Below are 27,158 nucleotides of genomic sequence, written 5' to 3' on the forward strand. Positions count from 1 at the left end.
GTCAGATTGTATTCAGGTCCCAAAGAACACCTCGTACAGGCGGCTTCTCTTGCCTGGCTGGGAGCTGGCTGCCAGGGCTAAACAAAGCAGTCACAGAGGCTGCCAAAGCACCAGATTATTCATATTCTTTCTCCTGTTGTTCGTTTTCTTCTCCATGGGAGAGTAAATAAGGAGACACAGTGAGAAAGAAGTATTTGGAAGAGTCAATGCCACTTGAAAAGCCATTCTCCTTTGCCCCTTTTCACATAGTTCCTACCTAACCTGGGGATAAAACTGCAGAGGACACCCAAAAAGCCCAGCTCAAGTTAAAACTCCAAACCAAATACAGGTTGCACGTGGATATGCAGTGATGAGATTAAAATAAGAGCATTCTTTGCGTAATAATTTTATTAAGTTACCTAAAGAAAAAGGTTTTTTTTTCATACTCTTATATGAAGAAGAGTATACTAGAAAACTTGGTGAATTGTTCAGATAAAATGAGAATTCAAAGTTATTTCATGCCTGTGACTATAGCTTCAAATCTTAGCTTCATGATATTTTTCTCCTGGTATCAGGAATATTTTGGAAAATAATAATAGACTATATTGCTAAGAGGCACAGTCCATTGAGGGCCATTTTGCGGCACCACCTTTTTATAATTGCTTTTCACTTTACCAAATGCAGAAATGAATCTTGAGAAATTAAATCTGCCTTCATAGAAGAAAATGGGTCCCCATGTTAAAAGACTGAACCCTGAAGAGGCATTAATATTGGGAATACCTGGAAACCACACTTACACATAGCAAATCTGAGTTGCATGGAAACATGATCAGGATCTCCAAATTTATCCAATATGAGCAAATTTAACCTTCTTTAGAAAAAAACAATTTAGTAATACCATGTGTTGAATATTTATTAAGAATAGGAATGACACTATCATTCATTATGTGATTTTATTTGATTTTCTTAGTAACCATGTGGGGTAAGTATTATTGCCTATGCCTTTAGATGAGAAATAAAAATTCAGTGGAATTTTGCAACTTCCTAAATCACACACATAGCGACAGGATGATCCAGTGTGTCACCCAATCAACTTGTTAAAACTCACTTGTTGTTAAGTTGTATGCTATCATCCTATTTATTTCATTCTTGCTCAATATTTTATGTTACAGAATAACGTTCAATTTAAGTGGAAACAAGAGACACATCTTCATCTTTTCTCTAACAATTTAAAACGAATCTCCTATCTAGACAATCTGCTTAAGATTTGAAAATTTACCATCTATCATGGCATGGTAGTCCAGATAGTTTTAGCAGAGTTTTTACATCTGCAAGCATTTGTCTCTGTGTTTAAACTTGACCATCATCCAAACCTCAAGGCTGTTGCTGAGTAAAATTCTCCTCCTGGATTATCTTGGTATAGGAAAATTTTCCCCTTAGACAGTGCTCTAGTAGACCTGTGAATCATAAACTCATTCATGCCTTCTAAGGACAGAGAAATGGGATACCTGTACTTTTCATTTTGTGACATGATACTGAAAACATCCCAATGAAACTATTAAGTATATCTTGACAATAGGATGCTGGACTTTCTGCCATTGTCTACACCTACAATATCAGGACATATTCAAACAGCAGAATGATGGACTTATGGCTGTTTTTGAAGGACTATACTATTGTAATAATATAGGGGGAATCAGTGGGGTGAGGAGAGCTGGGGAGGAGGAGAGAAAGAAAATCCCTGAGCCTATGGAACTGTATCATAAAACAAATTTAAAAAAAAAAAGAAAGAAAACATGTTACCTAACCAGTTTATCTTGTGAGACGTAAGTGATATGGTGGAAGTTTCCATGGAACTCTGTGCTGCTGTGCACACCTACACAGGTGACTGGAAACCCCCTAACAGGCATCTGAACCAGCCACACTGAGCTGCTACTGTCACTGAATTTCCCATATTCTTCTGTCTTGACACCTTGACCCTGCTTCTCATTTGGAAAGCCCATTGGCTCAATCTTCACCTTTCTAAGTCTCTGAAATCCAAGCTCAAATGTTATCTTCTAAATCGAGTTTTCCTCATTGTCTAATATGAAACAAATTAGTCTTTGGTCTACGAGTCTGTATTCATTAGCCACTACTGTAGCGGGTTTAAAAAAAAAATGATCCCCAAAGGATAAAGGCTGCCAACAATGACTGTTCATTTGCTTCTAAGCAGAAGGTTCTGCTGAGGCAGCTGGTCTCCCTTGTGGTGTCACTGTGCTTGACTCACATGTGTGCAGTCAGTTGCTGAGCCTGCTGGGGCTGGGAGCCGTGCTTGCTCACAGTATTGGCTATGTTACTTGGGAAGGCTGGATAGTTTCAAGCCTACTTCATGAGCAGGAAATAGCAGTCATATAACATTATCAAAGACTATCCTTTTGTTGGTCAAAGCAAGGCAAAAGGCCAGATGCAATGAGTAAGTATATGAAAGTGAAGACTCTAGCTTATATTATACAGATATTGTTACAGTATTTTAATTTTTTCATAGATTCCAGTAATGTTCCTTAAAGTTGTAATTAAGTATTTGCTAATTTGAAATAAGAATATCTTCTATTGAATTTTCCCTATAAACTCTGTTAATATTTTATCCTTAATTAATTAGATGTATAGATATGTTGCAAAAAAGTACAAATACTTTTCAAATATTCCTCAGAGTTTTCATTATTAGTATATTACATAATCATAATACAATTATCAAAGGAAGTTAATACTGATGCAGTATCAATAACTAACCTTATCTGAATGTTCACATTAATGTTCTTACTGTTCCAGAATCTATCCAAAGTCCCATTTGCATTTATTTTACTCTTTAGTTTCTTGTAGTCCAGTACAGTTCCTTAGTCTTTCCTTAACTTTCACGTCCTTTTTACTGTAGAAGAACATCGATCAGCTACCCTGTCTGGTGTCCTTCATGTCTTTCTCGAATGATGTCTGACAGTGTCTGAGGAGGGATAATGTGCCACACCGATGATGCTGCGTCCTATTCAGTGCACAAGGTTCTTGATGTATCCGTTATTTAGTAGTGCTATTGAACATTAACGACTTGGAAAAGTTGGTCTCTGCTGGGGATTCTCATTCTTTCATCATTATCCTTCCCTCTGAGGTTCGTAGTACTTGAAGAGGGAGGGCACAAAGAGAGTGGTGGCATAACAGGTTCAAAAATACCATTCTAGGGCTCCACAAGACAACACAGTGGCTAGTTCACAATACCCTATTGTACATCTTACAAAGAACTAGAAGGCAGAAATTGAAAACCCTGAACTTAATGAAAAGGAGATAGAAATGCTCACACCCTGATTTGATAGTTTTACTTATTACCTATGTTAAAATATCACAGTCACTCTCTACCTCCATAAATTTGCACAATTATTATATTGATTAAAAAGAAAAAGAAATGCTGATGATGAAAAGTAAAACCTTTTTCTAATCTAAGCTAAAATAATCATGATAACAATAGCTTGGAAAGAAAATTTGAGACTCTCAAAAGTATACTTCTCTTGTAACTTTCATTCACTAGATGTGACATCGGCCAGAGGATTATGTTTGCAACAATTCTGGTTGTGGTGGCAACCTGCTGATGATTTTCTGTTCTCTTTTCCTCTGTGTTTACTCATCAACAACTATAACGAAAACCTGTTCTTTCACTTCATTTATTTATAAGAGTAAGGACTCATTGATATTTATTAAATTCTGTTTTAATCTACTATCAGCATTATTTATTTTGCTGCTGAAATTGGTAAATTACATATTTCAAATTGAGAAAATACACTGGAGCTGGTGCTGTTGCACAGTAGGTTAAGCCATCATCCCGTCTGAAGGCAACTTTGAGGACCAGCTGCTCCACCCTTGATCAAGCCTCCTGCGAATGCTTGTAGGAAAGCAGCAGAACAGGGTGGGCCTCTGCCACTGACGTGGGAAACCAGATGAAGCTCCTGTTCCTGACTTCCTCTTTCAGCATCTTTGGCATTTATGGCCATTTGGGAATCTCTCTCTCTCTCTCTCTCTCTCTCTCTCTCTCTCGTGTGTGTGTGTGTGTGTGTGTGTGTGTGTGTGTGTGTGTATTTACCTCTCTGTAACTCTGCCTTTCAGATAAATAAATATTTAAAACATGGATTACATGGTGGCATCATTTTCCTCAAGAGACTTTTGTGTTTCCTTTTTGTCATCCATGTGTCGTTTACTCAGTGGTGTGTTTTTTCATGGTGCTATAATTTGTTTTTGTTGTTGTGGCTGTTGTTCTAATTCGTACCAGTTGTTGAACTTGTTTCATGGCTTCCCATTTATGGAAATGTATAGTGATAGAGTACTGGGGTCTGCCATATCCAGATGTGGAGGTACAATGCAACATGCATTTCTGCTTCCAAACAAAAGATGGACTCCCAATTAAACTGTTGGAAATGTGTAGACAATGGGATGCTGGACTGCCTGACATTGTCTGTACCAGCAATGTCAGGACATACTTAAGTAAGAGACTGATGGAATTATGACTCCTTATTGGAGGACTATACTTTTGTAGCAATGTGGGGAAAATGTGTCAGGGGTGGGAGTTTGGAGGGGAATCCCAGTCTATATGAAATTATACCACAAAATTCAAAAATTCAAAATAAATATGCATATATATAAAGAAAATACTAAAAAAAACTTAGAGAAAATTGTGACAAATGGACATGAAAATTCTAATTTTATATCTGCATGTATTTAAACATTAACTGAGCTCAAGAATTTTTGTAGAATTTTTGTAGAATTTTTGTCTTAGTTTAGATTATTTCCTTGTTGAATCTTTTTTCCAAATGCAGATATTACAAACAAGGTAAGAATGTAACTCTGTCCTATTGAAGAGTAGCTTCATTTAAACCTTTATTCCAATTGGAACAAACTGAAAATATTTCCTTAATGATCACAGGCTTGTACCATTGTTAAACTTGAGAAAAAGAAAAAGAGTGAGGGTGGGAACATTGGTAAGTAGGAGGGTGAGAAATCTCTTTGCCCCTAAATCCATGTTATGAATTACAGTCACCTTATAAAAATAAAATAAAAAATTTAAAGAGATTTTTCCTAAGTCAGATTTTCCAAAGTACAACTATGAATTCAAAACCAAGTCTTTTACCCAATATGAGCTCTTATTAATTTTTTTTGAGCTCATTGCTTGCTTTTATAGGACTTTTAGTTCCTTCCTGTTTATAATTCTGTTTTTAAATACTATAATTTGTCAAGATTAAAAAGATGAAGCTATTTTTCCTTCCATTTGTTGTATACTTAAAGGGGAGGGTAGTACCTCCATATCTACAAACTGTATTGTGGAAAATAATAACAATAAAACATAAGTAAGGACTTCTAATTAACTCTGAAAAATATAACTATTTCAAAGGTCTTATTTAGCAAAGTAGTCTGGTGCTAGTGCGAGATTCTTTGGCTGATTTATGAAGAGGTGTTTCACAGAATAAAGCAGTTTCAAAGTGCTTAAAGACTAGTAGCATACAAAGTGTGTTGTCATGCATAAGATTATTCCTGAATTCTTTATCATATTTACCTCCAAATGAGATATTTCAGGTATAATTGTGTATATTTAAAACCACATAGAAACCTAAACTAGTTTGCATTTAATAAATTATCACAGTTTTATTAAATAAGCAGTGCAATTATTCCAAGTACACTTTTGTGTACTTTTTTGATAAAACCATTGTTTCACTGATACTGTGCTCAATTGGTGTATGTATTCATATTACCATTTGCAGTCACAATGTGTAATTTGTAAGTTAGTGATATAAGCATTTACAATGAGATCAATTCACCTTCTACAAAATAAGCTTTCAAATGCTCTTCTTTGATTTTGTGATTTTTTAAAAAATTGCACTATTATTGAAATTAGCTGGTTCCTATTTTATTTTTTTCTGTTCATGCTAACATAAAACTGTCATTTAAGAAACACTTCTGCCCATGATGATAGTTCATTGGTAGCTATTGCTTGTAAGTCTAGGGGAACTTTGGGATTTAAAAAAAAATACAGATGAGTGAAATTGATTTAGGATAACTGTCATTTGACCTTAATGAAGATTCTGCTGCATTGAGAAAAATGTAAATATAGCCTAAGCAGCTGCGTGTGTTGAATTTCTCACTTTCAGCACAGTCTTTTAAAATAATGACTTGCTGTTGACATAGCTGCAGCTACTTCTACATATTTCCATTTTCTGGATGGCTTATGGCCAGTGATAGCATTAAAGGCCTACATGGTGGATGGCATTGCTTAAGTTATCTGTTCATCAACTTTTTGAGAAGCAGAAAATCAATTTTTAATTTTGACTAAACATGAATACGTTAAGCTCTTGCTTCTGAACTGGTTTATTGCGAAATAAAATAAGCATAAGCAAAGTAGATGTTGATTTGTATTATGCAATAAATAATCAACATATCATAACAAGAGCACCCAGATGCTCCGTAGCACAGCTCCTCAGCCTTTTTCCTGCACATATTTCACCTGTATCTAATCTGTAATTCCATGCATGTCCCACAAACCCACTGACTGGCAGCCGCCCACTTCACCTAGCTCATGGCATGAACACACCTAGCAGGGCCAAGACACAACGAGCTGCCACACTCAGTGAGTGCTAGGACCTGCAGCGTCACTTCCCCTTCCACTGCCATGAGACAGAGTGAACCGTGTGTAGCTCCTAGCGTACAGTGGTCATCATTTCATCATCCAGGGATGCAGACACGGCCAGCAAAAGGAAAATGTTAAGAGACAAGAAAAGATTAGGAAAGAAGAGGCATACTATATTGCAGAGTTCACTATGCATCATGGTGACCGCTCCATTGAATGCACACACTCTTACAAAGAGGCTTCAAGCATCACACAGAGGTCTAACAAAACCTCTTGTGATGGAACTACTATTAACAATACTTCCTGTAAAAGGAAAAAAATCAAATGCTACACGGGGATGAATTCTTAAACAACAGGATAAAACTGTGATGTTTCAACAGGAGTGTAGAACTTTTTTTTCCTGCCATGGCGTATTTGAATACTTATCACACTTGTGGCCACACAAAATTATCAACTTAAACTTTTGCCTAATTGGATTCACAATGGTTAATTTTTAAGTTAAAGTGATATAAAACTTGAATTGAATTGCAGCCTAATTGATTTTATTGTCCTACATTGGTTGCCTTTGTAGGGCCAGGTCTAAAGACACTGTGAGCCCTCCAGGGCCCACAGGCCAGAGGTTCCCTACCACTGTTGAGCAAATCAAAATACAGGGTCACCTTAAAGCTAAAACTGTCCTTGGCCCTACCTCCTGAACCAACTTCTAAACACTTTTTATGTGTTACACCACATTTTTCTTGTAATAGTCTCTACTTTCTACTCTTACTGTGTCTAACTTGCCTAGATGCTTGTGACTCTACACCAATATTGTTTGTAACAACCTGTTTTCTGGTCCAGAACTGAAGTTCTCCTGTCCATTCTCTTCATGCCAACCATAACTTTCTTCACAATATACTCGTTGAAAAATCCTTTACTAATAGATCAGTAATTCCAAACTTCCATTTTATATATAATTTTTCTCTCTTGTAAACTTTTATTCTCACTTCCCAATTATTTTACACGAATCCCTCATTCCAGCTTAATCACTGATCATTTTCTAGTCATACCTTGAACTTGACATTGCATGGTATTTATTGTTCAGGATTTTTAAAAAGATTAACGTATCTTTATTGGAAAGTCAGATATACAGAGAGGAGGAGAGACAGAGAGAAAGATCTTCCATCTGATGATTCACCCCCCAAGTGGCCACAACAACTGGAGCTGTGACAATTTGAAACCAGGAGCCCGGAGCCTCTTCCGAGGCCCCCACGCTGGTGCAGAATACCAAGATTTTAGGCCATCCTCGACTACTTTCCCAGGCCACAAGCAGGGAGCTGGATGGGAAGTGGAACTGCCGGCATTAGGACCAGCACCCATATGGGATCCTGGAACGTTCAAGGCGAGGACTTTAGCTGCTAGGCTACCACACCGGGCCCTGGATTTTTGTTTCATGTAGAGTTGCTTCCCTAATCAGATCATACATGTTAAAATCCTACCTGAACCTATCAACCCAAGTGAGGTATCCATTAAAAATCCTTTGATTCTCCATCAGAAATGTTCTCCTGTCTTTCAAGATTCTGTAGTACGATAGATTTACTCGGAAAGTGCATTCACACAGAGGTACTTGAAAAAGTTTATGGAAAAAATGCAAATAAAAGGTTTAAGTGTATTTGGGTACAAAATATTTGAAAAACATACAGTTTCTTCAGGTCTGCACTTTCCATGAACATTTGAAAATATATCGCACCTCCAGTTCAAGCAGCTGTTTGTAAGCTTTAGAACAGAGATGGGGCCCGGCACAGTAGCCTAACAGCTAAGGCCTTCTTGAACGTGCCAGGATCCCATATGGGCGCCGGCTCTCATCCCTGTGGCCCCACTTCCCATCCAGTTTCCTGCTTTGGGAGTGAATCAGCAGATGGAAGATCTTCCTTTCTGTTTCTCTTCCTCTCTGTTTATCTGACTTTTCAATAAAAATAAATAAATCTTCCAAAAAAACAGGACAGAGATGGTCTTTTTCATCTTTTTAACACCTTTTCCTTTGGCCATGCTGCTGCCTCATGACTATTCCTTGAGTGGATTAATAAGCAGCCAATGAATCTGTACTAAAGTGGTCATTTCAGAAAATACTTGTGCAATTGACATGGAGTGTTTAATAATAAAGAACAATTGAATTTGCCAATAGAAAAACATTTTTTTAAATGAACTAGTCTTTTATCAGTAAAATTATTACAAATAGTTAAGTAAACTTTTAAACCTTTTAATAAGATCAGCCCAAATACGAGCTTTCATAAATACTATAGGAAATCAACTTTATTCCATTTTATTATTAATATTTTTAGTAACAAGACAGATATAACTTAAAAAGATCTACATCTGCATCTGTGTGTATCTAAAGAGAATTGGACAAAAGAGGGCATTTATGATTTTCTATGTTCTCTGTAATTTGTTTTAATATTATGACAAGGATTATACATTATATACTATGTGAGAAATAAAGACATTTTAAAAATAACTATTAGCCCACATGGCACTACATGTATGATGTCTTAGATGTAGAAACTGCTTTCAAGAGTATTTTGAAACTCCCAAGAAACAGAATTGAAGTTTCGCTCACTATTCCAATAAGTTTTGAAAATCTGGGCCTAGTGTGGTAACCTAGCAGCTAAGATCCTTGCCTTGCACAGACCATATGGGTGCCGGTTCTAATCTCTGTGGCTCTGCTTCCCATCCAGCTCCCTGCTTATGGCCTGGGAAAGCAGTCGAGGACGGCCCAAAGCTTTGGGACCCTGCACCCACATAGGAGACCTGGAAGAAGCTCCTGGCTCCTGGCTTCAGATTGGCTCAGCTCCAGCTATTGCGGCCACTTGGGGAATGAATCAGCTAACAAAAGATCTATCTCTCTGTCTCTCCTCCTCTTTCCAATAAAAAAATAAATCTTTAAAAAAAATCTTACTAGAGTAGGTGAACAAATACAACTATGACTGACAGTAAAAACCTATTTAGAAAGGAAATAACAGAGAAAAAGTAAAAGCATGGGAAAATAAATTTGATTGAATTTTATATAAATCCTATAAACTAACGTAAACTTTATATTAAGAAAATCAGTTCTTTCATGGGTAGAAGTTCTCAAAAATATTGCAAGTAAAACTATTAAAATCCCCAATAATTTTAAAATCAATTAAGCCATAATGCAAAATAAAAGGACATCTGGAAGGCAAAGGGATTGTAGATCATAAAATAAAAAGCAAATGGTGTGCGTGGTGCCACAGAGGCCTTGGCAAATAGATATAAACCCATTTGAAAATAGGTACAGTTTGTGTAATTACAATGAGCTGAAGATGAGTTTAGCATTTATGTATCTCCTGGGAAGCCTGTTGAGTTAAAAACAGAAAATCAAAGCACTGGGAGACAATAAAAATATTATCTCCTGTTCTATGGTAGAGCTTGAGAAGAGAATAAACATACCGATCACTTGCATGGCTGGTTCCACGTCTGTCGTAGCCTCCTCCAGCAAAGACAGCAGCGTGGCTGATACCTGATGCACAGACTCGATGTTGCTAAACAAGCTGTCCACATCCAGCCTATCGATCTGAAGACACAGAAACAGAGCAGCAGTTGATCAACAGAGAAGCTGTGTCCACGCTGTATGCTCCTGCACAACGGTCAGCATTGGCCAGGCCGGCCCGTACCATCTCCATCAACCATTTCCATAAGCATTCTCATACAGAATTGCTAGAATACATGTGTTGCTTTTCATCAGGGAAATTGAAATGGCGATGCTGACCTCTTTTTCTTTATTTAGAATACGTTTTCAGCTGAGTGTATGTCTATTTCTGTAAGAAGCAGAGTGGGAAGAAAACGTGAGCCTAATTATTTTTGTATTCATTGCCTGTATGAAGATATGTGCTAGAGTGTATGATTGAATATTTCACAGCATATAGAGCTGTATAAAGCCATCACTTACCCTAGGCAAGGGACTACTTCCTAATTTGCTTTTAAACTGCAAATGTTCTAAACATGCCATACTGGATTGGTTCTTGCATTGTTTCTTTGGAAGAAATATGAATGAAACCATTCAAATTTTCCTAATTAGCAGTTTATCATTTTTTGTAATTTTGTCATAGTCTGAAAAACCAATATGATCATTCTTAGATTTTCCATAAATGGTACTTGTAATAATTTATTAATCCATTCGCTTTGATTTGATCACAAACTGAGAGCCTCTTATGTACCTAGAATTACAAAAAGCCAGACTCTGTCTGAGGGCGTACGAAGCTACTGGAACCAGAGCCAGCTATCCAAGCAACCTGAACAGAGTGTGATAAGTGCTCTGAATTAAGATCTTATTTAAAAATTTTCCTTTCAGTCTAAGTTAGATCCCCTTACATAATCCAACAATGCTAGCAAGGGCACATCCCCAGTGGCAAGGGCTGCACTGAGCAATGGGCGGGAAGGTGAGCAGGTGCCATTGATTCACAACATAATCTTTATACCTCTTGTACATTCACAACAGTTAAATAGCCAAAAACAAACCATGGAAGTTTTAAGTGTATTAGGTATATTTGCAGAGGAGAATGGAAGCAGCCAACTCAGTTTTGTGTCCCATACATTTAGGTATTGGCCCATCTGTTGGTCTATTTAACAGACACAAAGATTTTGCTAAGGATATTTTATCCTTGAATATGGAGGCTTGACTTCATATTATACAATTTTAAAATGTGGGTCATTTTAAAATGTGACAGACATTTTAAAATGTCAGTCATTTCTTTCACAACTGGTCTTGCTTGACATATTTTTTCAACTATCTTAGAAAATTTTTCACTTCTCTGTCTTGTCTTTAAGATAATTTCCAGCATCATTTATAATCAAATCCATATGATCATAGGTAGTGATTTAATATACCGATTTTTTTAACAAACCAATTTTTAGGTATTATGAAATTTCCATCTCCATATTACATGTTACACTGTGATTACTCTGACTGCTGGAATCTTTAATCCAGTGTTTCAAAAATGTTCCCTCATGAAGCACTCACTTGAATAGGCACCAACAGAGGTGGCATTGTGGCACAGCAAGTTAGGTCACGGCCTGGGACTCTGGCATCCCACATCAGAGGGCTGGTGCTAGTTCTACACCACCCTATTTCTGATACAACTCCCTGCTAATGAGTCTGGGAAGGCAGAAGATGTTGATGCAAGTCCTGGGTCCCTGTCACCCATGTGGGGCACTGGAATGGATTTTCCTGGCTGCTGGTTACAAGCCACCCTAGATCTGACTGAGGTGGCCATTTGGGGAGCAATTCAGAAGATGAAAACTCTCTCTTTCCCCCCTCCCAACTCTCTCTCCCCCTTTCAAATAGATAATCTTTTAAAAATGAACAGGCTCTTTCACCTAAAACCTAGAGAAAGACATTCAGGACTTTCAAATTCTATATTAGTAAGTATATTTAACATTGTACAAAATATGTAAAAGGCACATGGTTCTTTTGATATTTATCATCTATTTATGATAAAGTTATAAGCAAGTCATGAAATGCTCAATGATACCTCTTCAGTTATCAGTGGCTAGAAAGTCATGAATCTGAGTCAGTAATGTTATTACTTAAAGAATTGCCTTATGTGTTGATATTTGTTTTCATTATACAAGATATATCTTTTTTGAAAAAAAAAGATTTATTTATTTTTATTGGAAAGTCAGATATACAGAAAGGAGGAGAGACAGAGAGGAAGATCTTATGTCTGATGACTGCAATGACAGGGGCTGCGCTGATCTGAAGCCAGGAACCAGGAACTTCCCCCAGGTCTCCCAGGCGGGTTCAGGGTCCCAAAGCATTGGGCAGTCCTCGACTGCTTTCCCAGGCCACAAGCAGAGAGCAGGATGGGAAGTGGAGCTGCCGGAATTAGAACTGGCACCTATTTGGGATCCCGGCATGTTCAAGGCAAGGACTTTAGCCGCTAGGCCACCACACCAGGCCCCAGATATGTCTTATTAAAGTTGTGTATGAATAAATTTTAGATGGAATCATTTACAAATATATTTCTTGTGTATTTAGTCAAATCATTTTCTTATAGATTTACTTATTCAAAAGCACAGTGACAGAAAGATATTTTTCAATCTGCTCGTTGAGTCCTCAAATGGCCACAATCACTAAGGCTATGCTAGGCTGAAGCCAGGAGCTTGGCACTCCCTCCATCTCCCATGTGTGACAGGAGCCCAAAAATGCAATCCATCTTCCCCTGCTTTTCCTGGTGCATTATCAGGGAGTTAGATCAGGAGAGCAGCTGCCAGGTCTCAAAACGGGTTGCTGTTGTCTGAGGTGGTGGCTTATTCTGCTGTGCCACATACTGGCCTGCAGTCCAATCACTTTTTGAGGTGAATTTGTTCCAAAGTGTGAAGTTTCATCCCCTAATTTACTTGCTACATGAGTTAAAAGATCAAATGCAATGTACATAGTACACTCCTTATTATTCTTAGTTGGAAATTTTCTTCTAAGGAAATAGAAGTTTTTCATATTTATTACTTCAACTGTCACTGTCAACTTCTCTGAGAAATATGAGCCAGTTTGAAGACAAAGGCATCAATATCAAACAAAGAGAGGAGCTATGACCAACCTTAGATGCAAAAAACTCAGGGGACAGCTAGAAGTAGAAACTGACTACTTATTACCCTGCTTTAGCCCATTATTGGAAAATACTAATACTAAAAGTACTTTGCTATCTCTGTTTAGATTTTTTGACTTGTTCCTGAGTTTTTCACCACATTACTACTTACATCATCCAGTTCCCATGGATAGTACCTGCATATCTAATTAAGGTGACAAATCCTTTTAGCAAGGATGTAATTCTGCGTTCTATCTATACTCTTCGATCAATGCTAAAAATATTAAATAAGAAAAAAGTTTTAGTTCCATTTCAACCTGAAGGACAGAAAGGATTAGAGCATCAATTGGCTTGGATTCAAATGTGCAACTGCAGCCCCCTAGGGATTCTGTGGATCAGGAAAGCAATTCACATCCAGTCATTGCTATGCCAAGGAGCAAATGCCTGACCCAAGCAGGCTTTGAAAATTGATAGTTGATTTTATGATTCCTGATATAAAATCAAGGAAGCTTACGTATCTATGCATGTGTGTGTATCTGTAGACACTCAAGTATATGTAATTTCCTAGAAATAGGCTTTAAGAGCCTAAGTTAAATTGTATTTTAAATAGATTAACATTAACTTTGAAAAAAGATTTAGTGCTAAGTATACACTGTTTTCCCATTCAGATACTAACCAGGCCCGACACTGCTTAGCTTCCAAGATCAGATGAAATTAGGCGCACCAAGGCAATATATCCTTATTATATAAGTCAAGAAGTTATCTTTTATTTAAGTTAGTTTTAATTGTATTTATGTTTTATAATTCAAAAGGGCTAATATTCTTTTAATTTTAACTGAATTTATACATCCTTAATAGAAATGTTTTCTGTTTCTTTATTGGAATTGGCCTCTTCCTCCAACATTCTTCTATTGAAGCCTTCATATATATATGTATAGAAATGTGACTATGTAAATATAGACACATGTATATGTGTATATAAGGGATGTAATATCAGATATCGTGACTGTCATATTTACATATTTAAGATATAATTCATAATTATTACAGCAGCCATACTGTCAGGAATATATCTATGTTGAAGCTGTGTCTTCCTGTAGCATATCTGGCTACAATCTGAATGCCCCACATGTCCGCTACAGTGCTGGGAAGGTGCATTCCCAGCTCAAAGTTGCCAATTTCAACTCTACTGGATCTCTGCAATTCAAACGATCCACTTACGGGGAGTTTAAAATAAATTTGTAATCATTGTTCTGGGCTGTTAATAAAAGGTCTGCAAAGATTCAAACTGGTATGAAGAAGAAAAACAATTGAAGCCTAATTTGGTTATTCAAAATATTTCAGTTAGATATTTTATAATCTTCTATTTAATTTTGTCTACAAGCGCTAACAATTGTGTTTATCTTGGTCATTGGTATATATCTAGCAAATTTGCTGGCAGAGGCCAAGGCTCCCTCTAACTTTGCACTTGGAAAATGCTCATTTGCAGGCCTGGCAGCATGGCCTAATGGCTAAAGTCCTCGCCTTGAACACACAGAGATCCCATATGAGCACTGGTTCTAATCCCGGCAGCTCCACTTCCCATCCAGCTCCCTGCTTGTGGCCTGGGAAAGCAGTTGAGGACGGCCCAATGCATTGGGACCCTGAACCCGCGTGGGAGACCTGGGGGAAGTTCCTGGTTCCTGGCTTTGGATCAGGGCAGCTCTGGCTGTTGCAGTCACTTGGGGAGTGAATCATCGGACAGAAGATCTTCCTCTCTGTCTCTCCTCCTCTCTGTATATCTGACTTTCCAATAAAAATAAAATAAACCTTAAAAAAAAAAGAGAAAATGCTCATTTGCTATTTTTATTTGAGAAACAGGAAGGCAATTCAGCTCAAAGCCAGTCTCTGAGAACATAACCAGACCTTGATGCTTGTCATGAAAAACTCGGTCTACAAACACATGTAGAAGTAGATGTCAAAAAGAAGTAGACAAGCAAATTAAAAAAAAAAAATCAGAGGCAGGTATTTGTTGTGGCTGACTTGTTCATTTCCCAAGTGCCCACTTCAGCAGGGGTTGGCCTTGGCTAGGATGAGAAGAACTCAACTGGGATCACACACATGGGTGCCAGGGACCAAAGTAGTTGATCCATCACCTGCTGCTTCCCGAGGTGCTCCTCAGCAAGAAACTGGGATCAGGAATGGAAGTGGGACTGGAACCCAGGCACTCTATGATACAAGTATCCCAAGAAATAGCTTCATCTGCTACACTGCAATGCCCACTTAATTAAAAACAAAACAAAACATGGTAATGTTAGCATCTTTTTATGTCATTGCTTTTCCTCAGTTGCACTATTTCTACTGCCAACATTATGTGGAAATACTTCAGCCATCTTAATCAGTTATAAAATATCTGACATTCAGGTAGCTCGTGCTTTCCATTAGTAGTAATAACTCTCCTGGCTAAATCTCCATTCCTATTCATGATTGTTTCTTCACGAAAACTTCTATACTTTCAGAGTAAAAATGACTAATATGTTTAAAATTTTAACAAGTGCTGGCAAATTATAAACAGTATTTTTCTTCTAACCACCACTGACTTTAAATTCCACAATTGGACATAACTATCCTGGCCTCAAATTGAAAGAGATTTCTACTCTCTTAATTTGATGACTAAAATCCCACAACTTGAAAGTTCCAGATCCATGTCCATGGCATATACACAACAATTACAGAAGAAAGCAGAAAATCAACAACTTGGTGTTTGAGGGCCATGATGCTGACCACCAACCAAGTGTTCCTCTAAAAGCTATTTCTAGGAAATACGTCACTGTTTCCATTTGGTATTTAAGCATAAACCCAGGTTTCAAAGCAGGTCCATTTCTTCCCTTTCTTCAAAGCACTCAGAGGGTTCTACAAGTCATCAGGAAGGAGAGTCGGGGCCAGCGTCACAGTGCAGCAGGTAAAGCCACTGTGTTGCTGATCTGATGAGATCTAACAGGGTTATGATTCCTTCTCTCCATGCTGGAAGGCAGCTCCACACATAACATTAGTTTGGGATATGGATGTATTTCCAGATTTTGATCACCTCATGATTGATGCTGAAGTTATCAAAACCCAAAATATATACAAAGGGAAAGTGGAAGAGAGAGAGGGAAATTAAAAAAAAAAATATATATATATAAAAGAAACAGAGACACAGTGGGAACACTGTGCAGGAACAACTAGGTCTTGGTTTATTTTTAGTGAGAAAGCTGAGAGTGCGAATGTTTGTGAGATAGCAGTTACAGCAAGAGGAAAGAGGATGTTGGCAAGGAGCCCTACCAACTGCTGGGCTAGGCTAATTGCCTAATTACAGCGCCAGTTACTCAGGCAGTTGGCTTTGAGACCACAAAGCTTTTCAGAGTAAACTGGCCATTATTTCATCAGGTTTCCCTAAACTGTTGATTTGTATGTGTGAAATATCCCCACTATGAAACTGGACTCTAAACTGGGTAACTGAATCAAGCTACAAGTTGAATCAACATCACAGTTAGCATCATTAACTAATCTTGCAACCAAAATGATTAGGCTATCTGCTTTCCCAGAAACATCTTAGCCCAGAAGACATTTATGTGGTCAGACTTAAGAATTAGTGCAGTGTCAGTCTTTTTACAGAAAGAAGGGTGTGTGCTTCTGGAATGCACACCTCAACATGGGCAAAGAGAAGGGCTGAACCAACGGATGTAAAGAAAATTAAAAGAGACTGTGGTGGGCCCGGCGGCGTGGCCTAGCGGCTAAAAGTCCTCGCCTTGAAAGCCCCGGGATCCCATATGGGCGCCGGTTCTAATCCCGGCAGCTCCACTTCTCATCCAGCTCCCTGCTTGTGGCCTGGGAAAGCAGTCGAGGACGGCCCAAAGCCTTGGGACACTGCACCCGCGTGGGAGACCTGGAAGAGGTTCCTGGTTCCCGGCATCGGATCGGCGCAGCACCGGCCCGTTGCGGCTCACTTGGGGAGTGAATCATCGGATGGAAGATCTTCCTCTCTGTCTCTCCTTCTCTGTATATCCGACTTTGCAATAATAATAAATCTTTAAAAAAAAAAAAAAAGAGAGACTGTGGTAAAAGCAGAGACGTGCCTGAGTGAAGATGCTCATCTCAAGGTTTTGAACTGCTAGTTGGAGAGTAAGTGCCCATGCTGATGACCTTATATGAAAGGTAGATCTTGCACCAAAAGTTTCTTTCTAACTTGATCTAGCTTCCCAAACACAGGAACAGTTAGGAAAGTAGTAATTTGATGTTCATCACTCTTTCCTATTTGAATTTATATGAAAAGTGATAAATAGTACTTTTAGGAATCACTGTTATGAACCAAATGTCCAGTACAGTTTGTGACCCTTTCAGAAAAATTTTTAAAAACTATAGAATCAACTGTTCAGTAATATTGTCAAGAGATAATGGGATCAGCATGGTGGCATAGTATGTTAATTCAATAACTGTAGTGCTAGCCTCCCATCCAGGCACTATTTCAAGTTCTAGCTGCCTCACTTTTGATCCAATTATCTGCTAATGTTCCTTGGAAAGCAGCAGAGGATGATCCAGTCTTGGGCTCCTGTATCCATCTGGGAGTCCCAGAAGAAGCTCCTGGACCTCAACTTTGGACTGGCCCAGCTCTGGCCATTGTGGCTATATGGGGAGTAAACCAGAATGAAAGGCTCACTCTCTCTCTCTCTCTCTCTCACTCACTCTGTGTGTGTGTGTTTCCTCTCTCTTCATAACTGACTTTCAAGTAAAATAGATCCTTAAAAAGATAAGAGAAACTAATTTGAAAGCTGGAATAATCAGCGGAATTAAAAAACATGTATGCATTATATACAAGCTAGGGAAGAAATAATAAGTCAGGGTACAGTGAATTATAATTCAGCTGATACAGTGAATGAGGTCAGTATTTTTGTGGCTTGATCACTTGAGTACTCATTCTATGAATGTTTGTATGTGCATATGCACATAGGTACGTTTGTTGTTTCTTCCTCCTGCTTACAGACTCAATCACAGCTTATAATAATGCTCAAGTTTCTCAATGGAAAAACTAAATCCTTCACATTGGACATCTGAAAGGACTTTCTAATGTTAGGAATGACTTGGCTCAACATTTACCTATTTTTCCTCACCTGTGTCAGAATTGCAAAGCATTAATTTTTGGTAATGCAGCCAAAGACTAGGAGAGAATTCAAATTACTAAAAAGCATTGTGTTACATTACAAAAGTCATTAAGAGTTTAAATGAGAGGAAAAAAGGAACATTTGCTTCAAATGGCACATGAAGAAAGAATACATAAGAAAGACGAGGGCAGGTGTGAGATGGCAGCCTGGGATCAGACAGGAACCAGAGACAAAATTTATAAAAGAGAAGTTCATTTGTGTCATTAATTCTGGAGTTTCTCAGTTCTTAGTCATTTGAAAATTTCATCTGTGCTACTACTTCATATTGCCCCTACCTAGATTAAAAAGCAAACAGCTGGGAATTTCTCATTGCTTTCCATATTCTTGACATGATGCTCTGCAAGACTTGACTCAGCATGCCTAACCTGCTTTTTCTCCTGCAATCTGGCACCCCAGGCACTGTTTGGTCTCATAACACACACCATTCTAGTCCCTGTAGTGCATCCATTCTCTGGTTGTCTCTAGTCATAATAGAAAATATGCAATAAAAAGCTACAGTAGCACATCTCTTGTGCATTTTCATCCCTTACTTACCAAAATACCAGGCAGAATATGAGATGGCTTTCCATATGCAGAATTTGCAAAGGAAATTCCAATGAGTGGCTTCAAAACTTCCTACGTCACACCCTTGCCTAAAAACCTACAGGAGGCTATGGCAAAAGGAAAGTTATGTCTAAGTTGAACAGAATGAGAATTCCTGCAAGTTTGAGAACAAGAGATACATGAATGAATCATGTGGACCTGTAATTGATTATGTGGGCTGGGGTAAGCTCATCTCTGATTCTGCCTATAGGATTGGGGGACAGAACACTTATATGTAGTGACAGCCTGGGACAACAAGGGTATAAGGAAAGAGTTGCAAGTCACCAACTGAAAAGGACAAGCAACCTGGATCACGTCATCTTCAAGAGAAAAAAAATTCATATCACCACCAACATCATGGACGTATCAGGAAAAAAAGCCAGGAAATGGAGTCACATTTTATGGTACCTTTGGAAGGGCCAAAGAATGAGCAGCAAGTCTATGACAGTACCAGTGCAAGTAAATCTTTCTGCTCCCTTCTCTCTCCTCTCCTGCCCTTTGCCATCAGAAACCACCTGGTGGGCTGCTCCAAGGGAGAAGCAGGGAGAAAGCAGGCTCAGCTCCCTCTTGCCCACTGCAAGTGTCCAGGGAAACAGGACACTGATGCCCAGATGAGAGTCTAGATTTGTATCTGAGACAATAAATTTTGAGTTGCGATTCTGTTTGCTACTTAAGGTTTAAGACGTGTAAGTTTGAGACAAAATTCATGGGGTTGCCAGTGCGTTCATCCAGAAGCGGGATAGAATTCCTTACTGTGTGCCTTTGGAAGAGTGGAAGGAGCAAATACACAGCTTTGATTACATCACAAGTCATGCTTGTTTGGTGTTTTGGCTGTAACAATGGCTACTTATTGAGTGTCTCTGTGCCAAGAATTATGTTAGACTTTCCAATATATTTTATTCCATTTGTCCCTTATAAAATGCTGTAACATGTATTTCTTCAATGAAAGAAACAAAGCTCTGAGAATGTAATAGATGGAATTATGTCTCTGAACCAAGGTCAAACGTAGGCATGTCTTATTCAGATTTTCTAGAACATAACTCCTATATTAGGTTAACTCTCTGCATTGATAGGCTAACTTTGCTCATCCAGCATTCACTCAGGCAAGGCTCATACTCTGCTGCCGTAGTAACCAGCAAGTACTTCCAACATGATACTTAGTCACAATATTGTGGAAGTATTCATCTGCATGTCTGGCTCTCAAGACTACAAGACAATACATTCCAGGGGACAGTTCCCATGCTGGATCCATCTCAACCTCACTAGCCTTTAGTATTTATCCATGCTGAATAAAACATAAAAACAAGGGGCTACAATGGAGACTTAGTGAGTTGCACAACTACCTGCGATGCTGGCATCCCATAGGGATACCACTAGGAGACCCACTTCTGATCCAACTCCTTCATAATGCACCTGGGAGGGCCCGGCAGCATCGCCTAGCGGCTAAAGTCCTTGCCTTGAACGCCCCAGGATCCCATATGGGCGCCGGTTCTAATCCCGGCAACTCCACTTCCCATCCAGCTCCCTGCTTGTGGCCTGGGAAAGCAGTCGAGGACGGCCCAATGCATTGGGACACTGCACCCGCGTGGGAGACCTGGAAGAGGTTCCTGGTTCCTGGCTTCGGATCAGCACAGCACCGGCCATTTTGGCTCACTTGGGGAGTGAATCATTGGACGGAAGATCTTCCTCTCTGTCTCTCCTCTCTGTATATCTGACTTTGTAATAAAATAAATAAATCTTAAAAAAAAAAACAAAAACATAATGCACCTGGGAAAGCAGTAGATCATGGCCCAAGTACCTGTGTCACTGTACCCACATGGGAGGCCTGGATTTGACCTGGCCCAGTCCTAACCTTTGAAGCCATTTGGACACTGAACTAGCAGATGGAAGACCTCACTGTGTCTCTCTATCTCTCTGCAACACCACCTTTTGAATACATTTCTAACAACTTTTTTAAATGAAAAAGGAGAAAGATACCTAGGGAGAAAAGTCAATGTTTATCAAGTTAAATCTTATGTGGGTTTCACTGCCCTGAAGAACATTGTGTTTGATCTCACAGTCTATAGGGCCTGCTACTTAAAAAAAAAAAAGATTTGGTTTTATTTCTTTGAAAGGTATAGTTACAGAAATGGAGAGACTGAGACCTTCCATCTCACTTCGCATATGGCCACAATGGCGATGGTTGGGTCAAGATGAACCCAGGAGACTGGAATTTCATCTTGGTCAAACACGTGGGCCATCTTTCACTGCTTTCCCAGGTGAATAAGCATGGAGTTGGATTGGAAGTACCGACACTTGTATGGGATGCAGTACTGCAGGCAGTGATCTAACCCACCATCCCGCAATGCCAACTACATGGCTGCTAGGTTTCAAAGTCCTGTCACATTCCAACTGTGGTTTTGAGTGATTTACTTAACCCCGTGTGCCATGGTTTAAGTAGGGATACTTAAAACTTTCATAAGTTAATGTAAGAACTGATGATCAGAAAGAGACCATGGGATGTCATCAGTTATCTTAAGAATGGTAGGTTTTTGACGAGAATCAGGTGGGATGCCACTGGAGGATTTTATGAAGACTACCGTGATCTGACTAGTACTTTGATACACTACCTCCAGCTGCTTGATTTAGACAGCCACTTGATTTAGGAAGAGAGATGGTCATCAGGCAATTCTAGGAATTTAGCTGATTATTGAAGGCTCTTGAACCAAAGTGGAATAGAGCTGCTGAGATATGTTCCAATTCTGGATACATTCTAGAGGCAGTGGGGTTTGCTGACAGACCCATTATAGGTTGTAAGAGGAAGATAAATGCTTAGGATGACTCCAGACTTTCAGTTTTGATCTTGTTTCGTTTTTGGCCTGAGCAACTGGAGGAGTACACCTACCATTTACTGAGATGAGATAGATTGTAAGGGTAGAGATTCAGTCCATTTTGTGCTATTGTAAAACAATATCCCAAACTCAGTAAGTCAGGAGATTTGTTTCTTAGAGTTCCACCAAGCTCAGTGTTGAAGAATTCACATCTGACCAGGACCTTCTTGTTAGGTGATCCCTTGACAGAAGGCAGAAGTGCAAGTGAGCACTTTCAGGTGAGTGCTAAATTGGCTTTTATAACAAACCCATTGCCATGAAAACTAGCCCAATCCCACAAGATCACCTTTGATCCATTCACTTCTTATTAAGGCCTACCTCCCAATACTTGCATGAGGATTAGGTTTCCGACACATGAATTTTGGGGCATACATTCAACCCATTGCAGGAAGCAAGTTTCAAAGGGAAGATGAGGATCTCAGTTTTCAACACGTTACATTTGGCAGGCCTTGTGTGCCATCACGTAGAGATTGGGTGAGGAATTGGATCAGCAAAACAGGATTTCAGGGGAAAATCTAGGCAGAGGAAGACACTTTGCAAGCCAGCAGCATAGCGATGGGATTGAAAGCTACAAAACAAGATTGGATCCCCAACACAGCAAAAGCCCTACATTTACTGTTTTGAGGGAGTATCAACCAGCAAAGGAGAAACCAGAGAAGCGAGGTATGGGGAGGTGTGAGCATAGAGCAGGATCCAAGGTTATGTGGAGTCCTAAGAGACAGAGGCATTGCCAACAGATCAGGAAGTGAGTGCCTGCTTCTTCTGATGCCCTAAGCAATTATTTGCTGTGTAACTAATTAGCATACTAATCATGAACTGCCTTACATCATGATCACTTCTACCTTTGCCTTCAAATGACTATTTCTGTTTTTGTCTGTTTATGGGTCATTTTCATGGCCAGATTATAAACTCTTCAAGACTAAGACGTTTTTTCTTAGTTTTACTTCCCTTCAGAAATCAGCAGCTGGCATTGCATGCAGTCAGCGCATGACAGACATTTAATCTTGTAATTTGCATATTCAATTAGAATATCACATTCCCTATGAAATATTGCCCCATTAATCTGCCTGGCAATGATCTGCCCCTCCTTTGAACTCTAACTGCACATACTGTCTGCATTTACCAATTATGGCTTTGCATTACAAGTTAGCTTTTTGTAGTTATTATGAGAAAGGTGGCATCTCCAGGTAGGGGTTCATAGTGAGGGGATGACAAGCAATAGATATCATGTCTTCATATACTCCCAATAACCTAAAATTAATTAATTAGTAAACTCGTGTGACCACTGACCCTGTGTCTAAAGTGTCCTGACTAAAGACTTGTTAACAAAACATGAATTTCCCTACCGTGTGTTTCCTTTTGGGCCTGGCAATGTTCTTTGGAGCTGAATTTATGGCCCTCAAAAGACATGCCTGAGTAAAGCGCCCCCATATCACTGCAATTCATCTGAAAGGTTAATACCATCATCACCATAATCAGTCACTGAGTGTGTGGCTCCTTCTTCACAAATAAAAGCAAATTAAAATAATGGTTTCTGCATCTCAGTTCTGAGAATGTGAATGAATGTAATATCTTAGCCAAGCTGAAGAATAACATGCCTGGATATTAAAAGAGATCTACATTTCACATCACTTTTTCTATTCTAGACATCCCAAGCTCTGCACTGAACTGGAAGTGCACTCATTTATCTTCTCACCTGGCCCAGCAGGTTCTGATCTGGACTAAGTTAGAAAAAAACTGAAGCTGCCATGAAACAGATCGTACACAGTGCTTATAAACGCAATAAGAAGTTTCCATCAGAAAATGATAATATAAGGATTATGTATTTTTTTACAAAAGCTCTCATTTTTTTTATTTGAGGTTTTCTGAACAAGTAAAAAAATCATGTTCCCATAAAACCAAAGTTTCACATAGTAGAATATTGATGTATCACTTTCATACCCAACTAAATCTGAATCCAATCTGTCAATAAACCGTGTGTCTTCCTGGATGATAAGACAAAAATGTGTCTCTTGAGGGAAATGGCCACATAAGTAAAGGTACTAGAGAAGGAGGCAAATATTTTATATCCATGCAATTTGTGATCAACCACATCACTTGCTCAATGTGACTTTCATTTTAAAGTTAACATTTCAAAACTACAAACTTCTTTGACTTGTATCTTATTCAAACATTTTGGAAAGGTACCTTCCTTCCTTAAGATTTTTTTTGCTATGGTTTTGTGTGTGTGTGTGTGTGTGTGTTTAAAGAAACAGCTGGAGCTGAGCTAATCTGAAGCCAGGAGCCAGGAGCTCTTCCCGGTCTCCCACACAGGTGCAGGGTCCCAAGGCCTTGGGCCGTCATCCACTGCTCTCCCAGGCCACAAGCAGGGAGCTGGATGGGAAGCGAACCGGCAATCTGGGATCCCGGTGTGTGCAAGGTGAGGACTTTAACCAGTGTGATGTCACACCGGGCTGTTTTGTTTTTTACTTTTCTAATTTGACTTCAAGCACCTGACTTTATTTTAGAGGAGTGATAACCCAATTATATAACAAAAGCTGGGATTCCACCCAGAGATAAAAACAACTTTTAGTTAAAAAGACACCAGCACCACCCCACCAACAAGAAAAACAAGGATTGCTAACGTGGTCATATAGATAAAAACCTATATTTTTGAAGGATTGAAGAATATCTGTATCAATATTTAAGCAGATTTCTAGCAAGAGTGAAATCTCTTAAAGCCAGCATGCTGGATTCAAAAAAGTTAGTACAAAACAGAAGCAGAAATTGAAGTATACTGCATTTGAGTCATTGCTCAATTATGGATAGCAGAAATTGCTTTTATTGTTTCTAAATTTAATAAAATATGGTGATCAAAATTCCTGGTTATGGTCTGCTTTCTGGGCACCATGTATTTTTATATCAGCAGCCTAGCTTGGATTTCTACACTCCATAATCTTTTTGGTAAAGAAGTGGAAAGAGGGGTTTCTTTGGCTTGACTTTGAGTTCGTCTTACAGTCTGGAAGGACTTCTGATATTCGAAGTATAGCAAGAGAAAGAGCGAAGGTACACAGGAAGTGTATGTATGAGTGCAAGTATGCATGTTATATTGCTTTCTCTCTTTTTAATTTAAAACAATCTTCATGGGAGATAGACACAGAGGTTGAGTGAGAGGATTCACATTCAATGGTTCGCTCCCCAGATGTCCACAATAGCAATGATCAGGAATGAATTTGGGAGCAAGGACATTTTCCCGGTAGTTGGTAGACTCAAGTATTTGAGTCTTCACCTGCTGGCACCGTGGGTATGCATTAGTAGAGAGACAGAACTGTGAGTGGAGCCAGGACTCCATTCCCAGTATCTGATATTACTATCCCACATAGCATCTTAACCACTGCACCAAATACCCATCACTCTTGTGTATTTAAAAAAATAATTCAAAGACAAAAAATGGATAGAGAAGGTAAGAGCATTATGTTTTTAAGTAATCTTTTTTGTCTTGAAATAATTTTAGAATCACAGGTAGTGGTTTAAAAACATCACAGAAGAATTTGTTTTCTTTACCTTGTTTTCCCTAAGAGTAACATCTTGCCAAACTAGTTGATAGTCATTGGGGGTAGCGCATGTTATAAATAGAGTATGACATGTCTGAGAGAACTCAATACCATAATTCCAGTTAATGTAGGGGAATTCCATGGAAAAGATGGGATTTTGAAAAGTAATTGAGTTTCCACAGTTGTCTATAAAGGAAAACTAACTAATGTGTATCTCTGGAAGCAGTGAGAGTCTTCTGGTGAAGGGACAGCAGACAGGATAACCTGGACCAAGTTTTTCCATGATGTTAAAAATTCACGACCAAAGCTATGTGCTTGCATGCAGTTTCCTCTAATTGATATGTAGGCAAAATTTTAGAGATAGCTTTGATATGTCCAGTTCTGACTCTTACTTTGTCTTCCTGCTCCTCTGAAAGCTGCATACATGTTGATAATTACTATATAAATTTTTTCTGTCTTGGTCCTTTTATCTTATACTCCAGAGAGTTACTGTAATTCTAGTTCTGTATTTGCTGAATGAAAGTAGCAACATTTCCTTGTGTGGATTCTCATTACCAACAATCAGGGGCCTGAGCAGCAAGGCAGGAGTAGGAGAGTGGGAGGGGAGTCAGAGAGAACTGAGTCATCTGAGTGTCCATCCACACAGCAACACTGAGTGTGAAAGCCAAAGGCAGCCCTCGGGGCGGCTACAGAGCCATCAGGCATAGTGCAACTTCTGGCAGTGTCACTCACATAGCAAGGCAGCCAGGGGCTGGACTGATGGGTGCAACCTAGCTTGGAGGAACCATGACAGACAGCATTTGTGCCCAATCAGCTGGAGCAGGCTTGGGAGGCAGTAGGAAACGGAACTCAGCAAGAGTCCCAGAACATACGCTGAACCTTTGCCACTCTCTCTGAAAAGAGAGTCACTGAGAACAATGAAGTCCAAAGGGAAGCAGAAGTTGCTCTTTGAATTACAGTGGAACAAATATAGCTGAGCATTTATGTGCCATCAGCTGGACTGTGGTCATGTTTTTCTTATACACAAATTTGCATTTGTAGTATAGTATTGAGCGGTACTTTTATTATTGTAGTGTCTTTTAAGGATTTGTTGATCTCTACCACATTGTCATAGGTGAGTCCTCGTCTCATTGATGGCTGGGAGGCAAGAGGCAGGAGCTGACTGTGCTTGGACCTATGGTGCCTCCCATCATTTGCCCTTCCTAGCCTTCCTACCCCAGGCGTTGTCTATCCTCCTCTGGACTCAGAGAGAAAGGTTTGCCAGGTGTCAACCCCTTGTGCCATATCACTTGGGTCACTTGCTTTACTTGTCCTTGCCATTGTAGTACCAACACTCCCCACTGTTAACCCAGCAATGTGTGATATTGCTGGTGGACAAGTTTAAATTTAGGGATTCTGAATCCAAAAAGTATTACTATTGTTCTCAAATATATGGTCCCTTAGTAAGTGAAATATTTTTTCATTTAAATTAATGTTTGATTTTTGTGGTTGAAAATAAAACATGTAAATATATTCATGATAGGAGAGTCCATGATGGTATATTTAGCATAATTCCAATTTCAGACAATTACTGAATATTACAGTGAACAGTAAGCCAAAATATTATAGTGCTTGCTTCTAAGTGATAGAATAATGAGTGATTATTTATTTTTAAACACTTTTCTAAGTAAGTTACAAAATTATTGCCATCCAGTGCATCTAAATTTCAACTGACATGTCAGTTGAACTTTCAATATAGAACTGTAGATTTTTCAGAATATACAAATGATTTCAAGCATAATGTACTCAATTAGAATAAGTAC

General features: G+C 38.9%; 1 protein-coding gene across 1 annotated transcript in view; it reads right to left on the reverse strand.

Moving 5' to 3' along the window:
* ARHGEF38 (Rho guanine nucleotide exchange factor 38) overlaps positions 1 to 27,158 on the reverse strand; it is a 102,157-nt gene that overhangs the window by 44,995 nt on the left and 30,004 nt on the right. Inside the window, exon 3 of the mRNA XM_058666979.1 lies at positions 10,058 to 10,181. Within this exon, the coding sequence (XP_058522962.1) occupies positions 10,058 to 10,181 (124 nt within the window). The remainder of the gene's footprint in view (positions 1 to 10,057; positions 10,182 to 27,158) is intronic.

The sequence above is a fragment of the Ochotona princeps genome, chromosome 7, assembly GCF_030435755.1.
Source record: "Ochotona princeps isolate mOchPri1 chromosome 7, mOchPri1.hap1, whole genome shotgun sequence".
NCBI lineage: Eukaryota > Metazoa > Chordata > Mammalia > Lagomorpha > Ochotonidae > Ochotona > Ochotona princeps.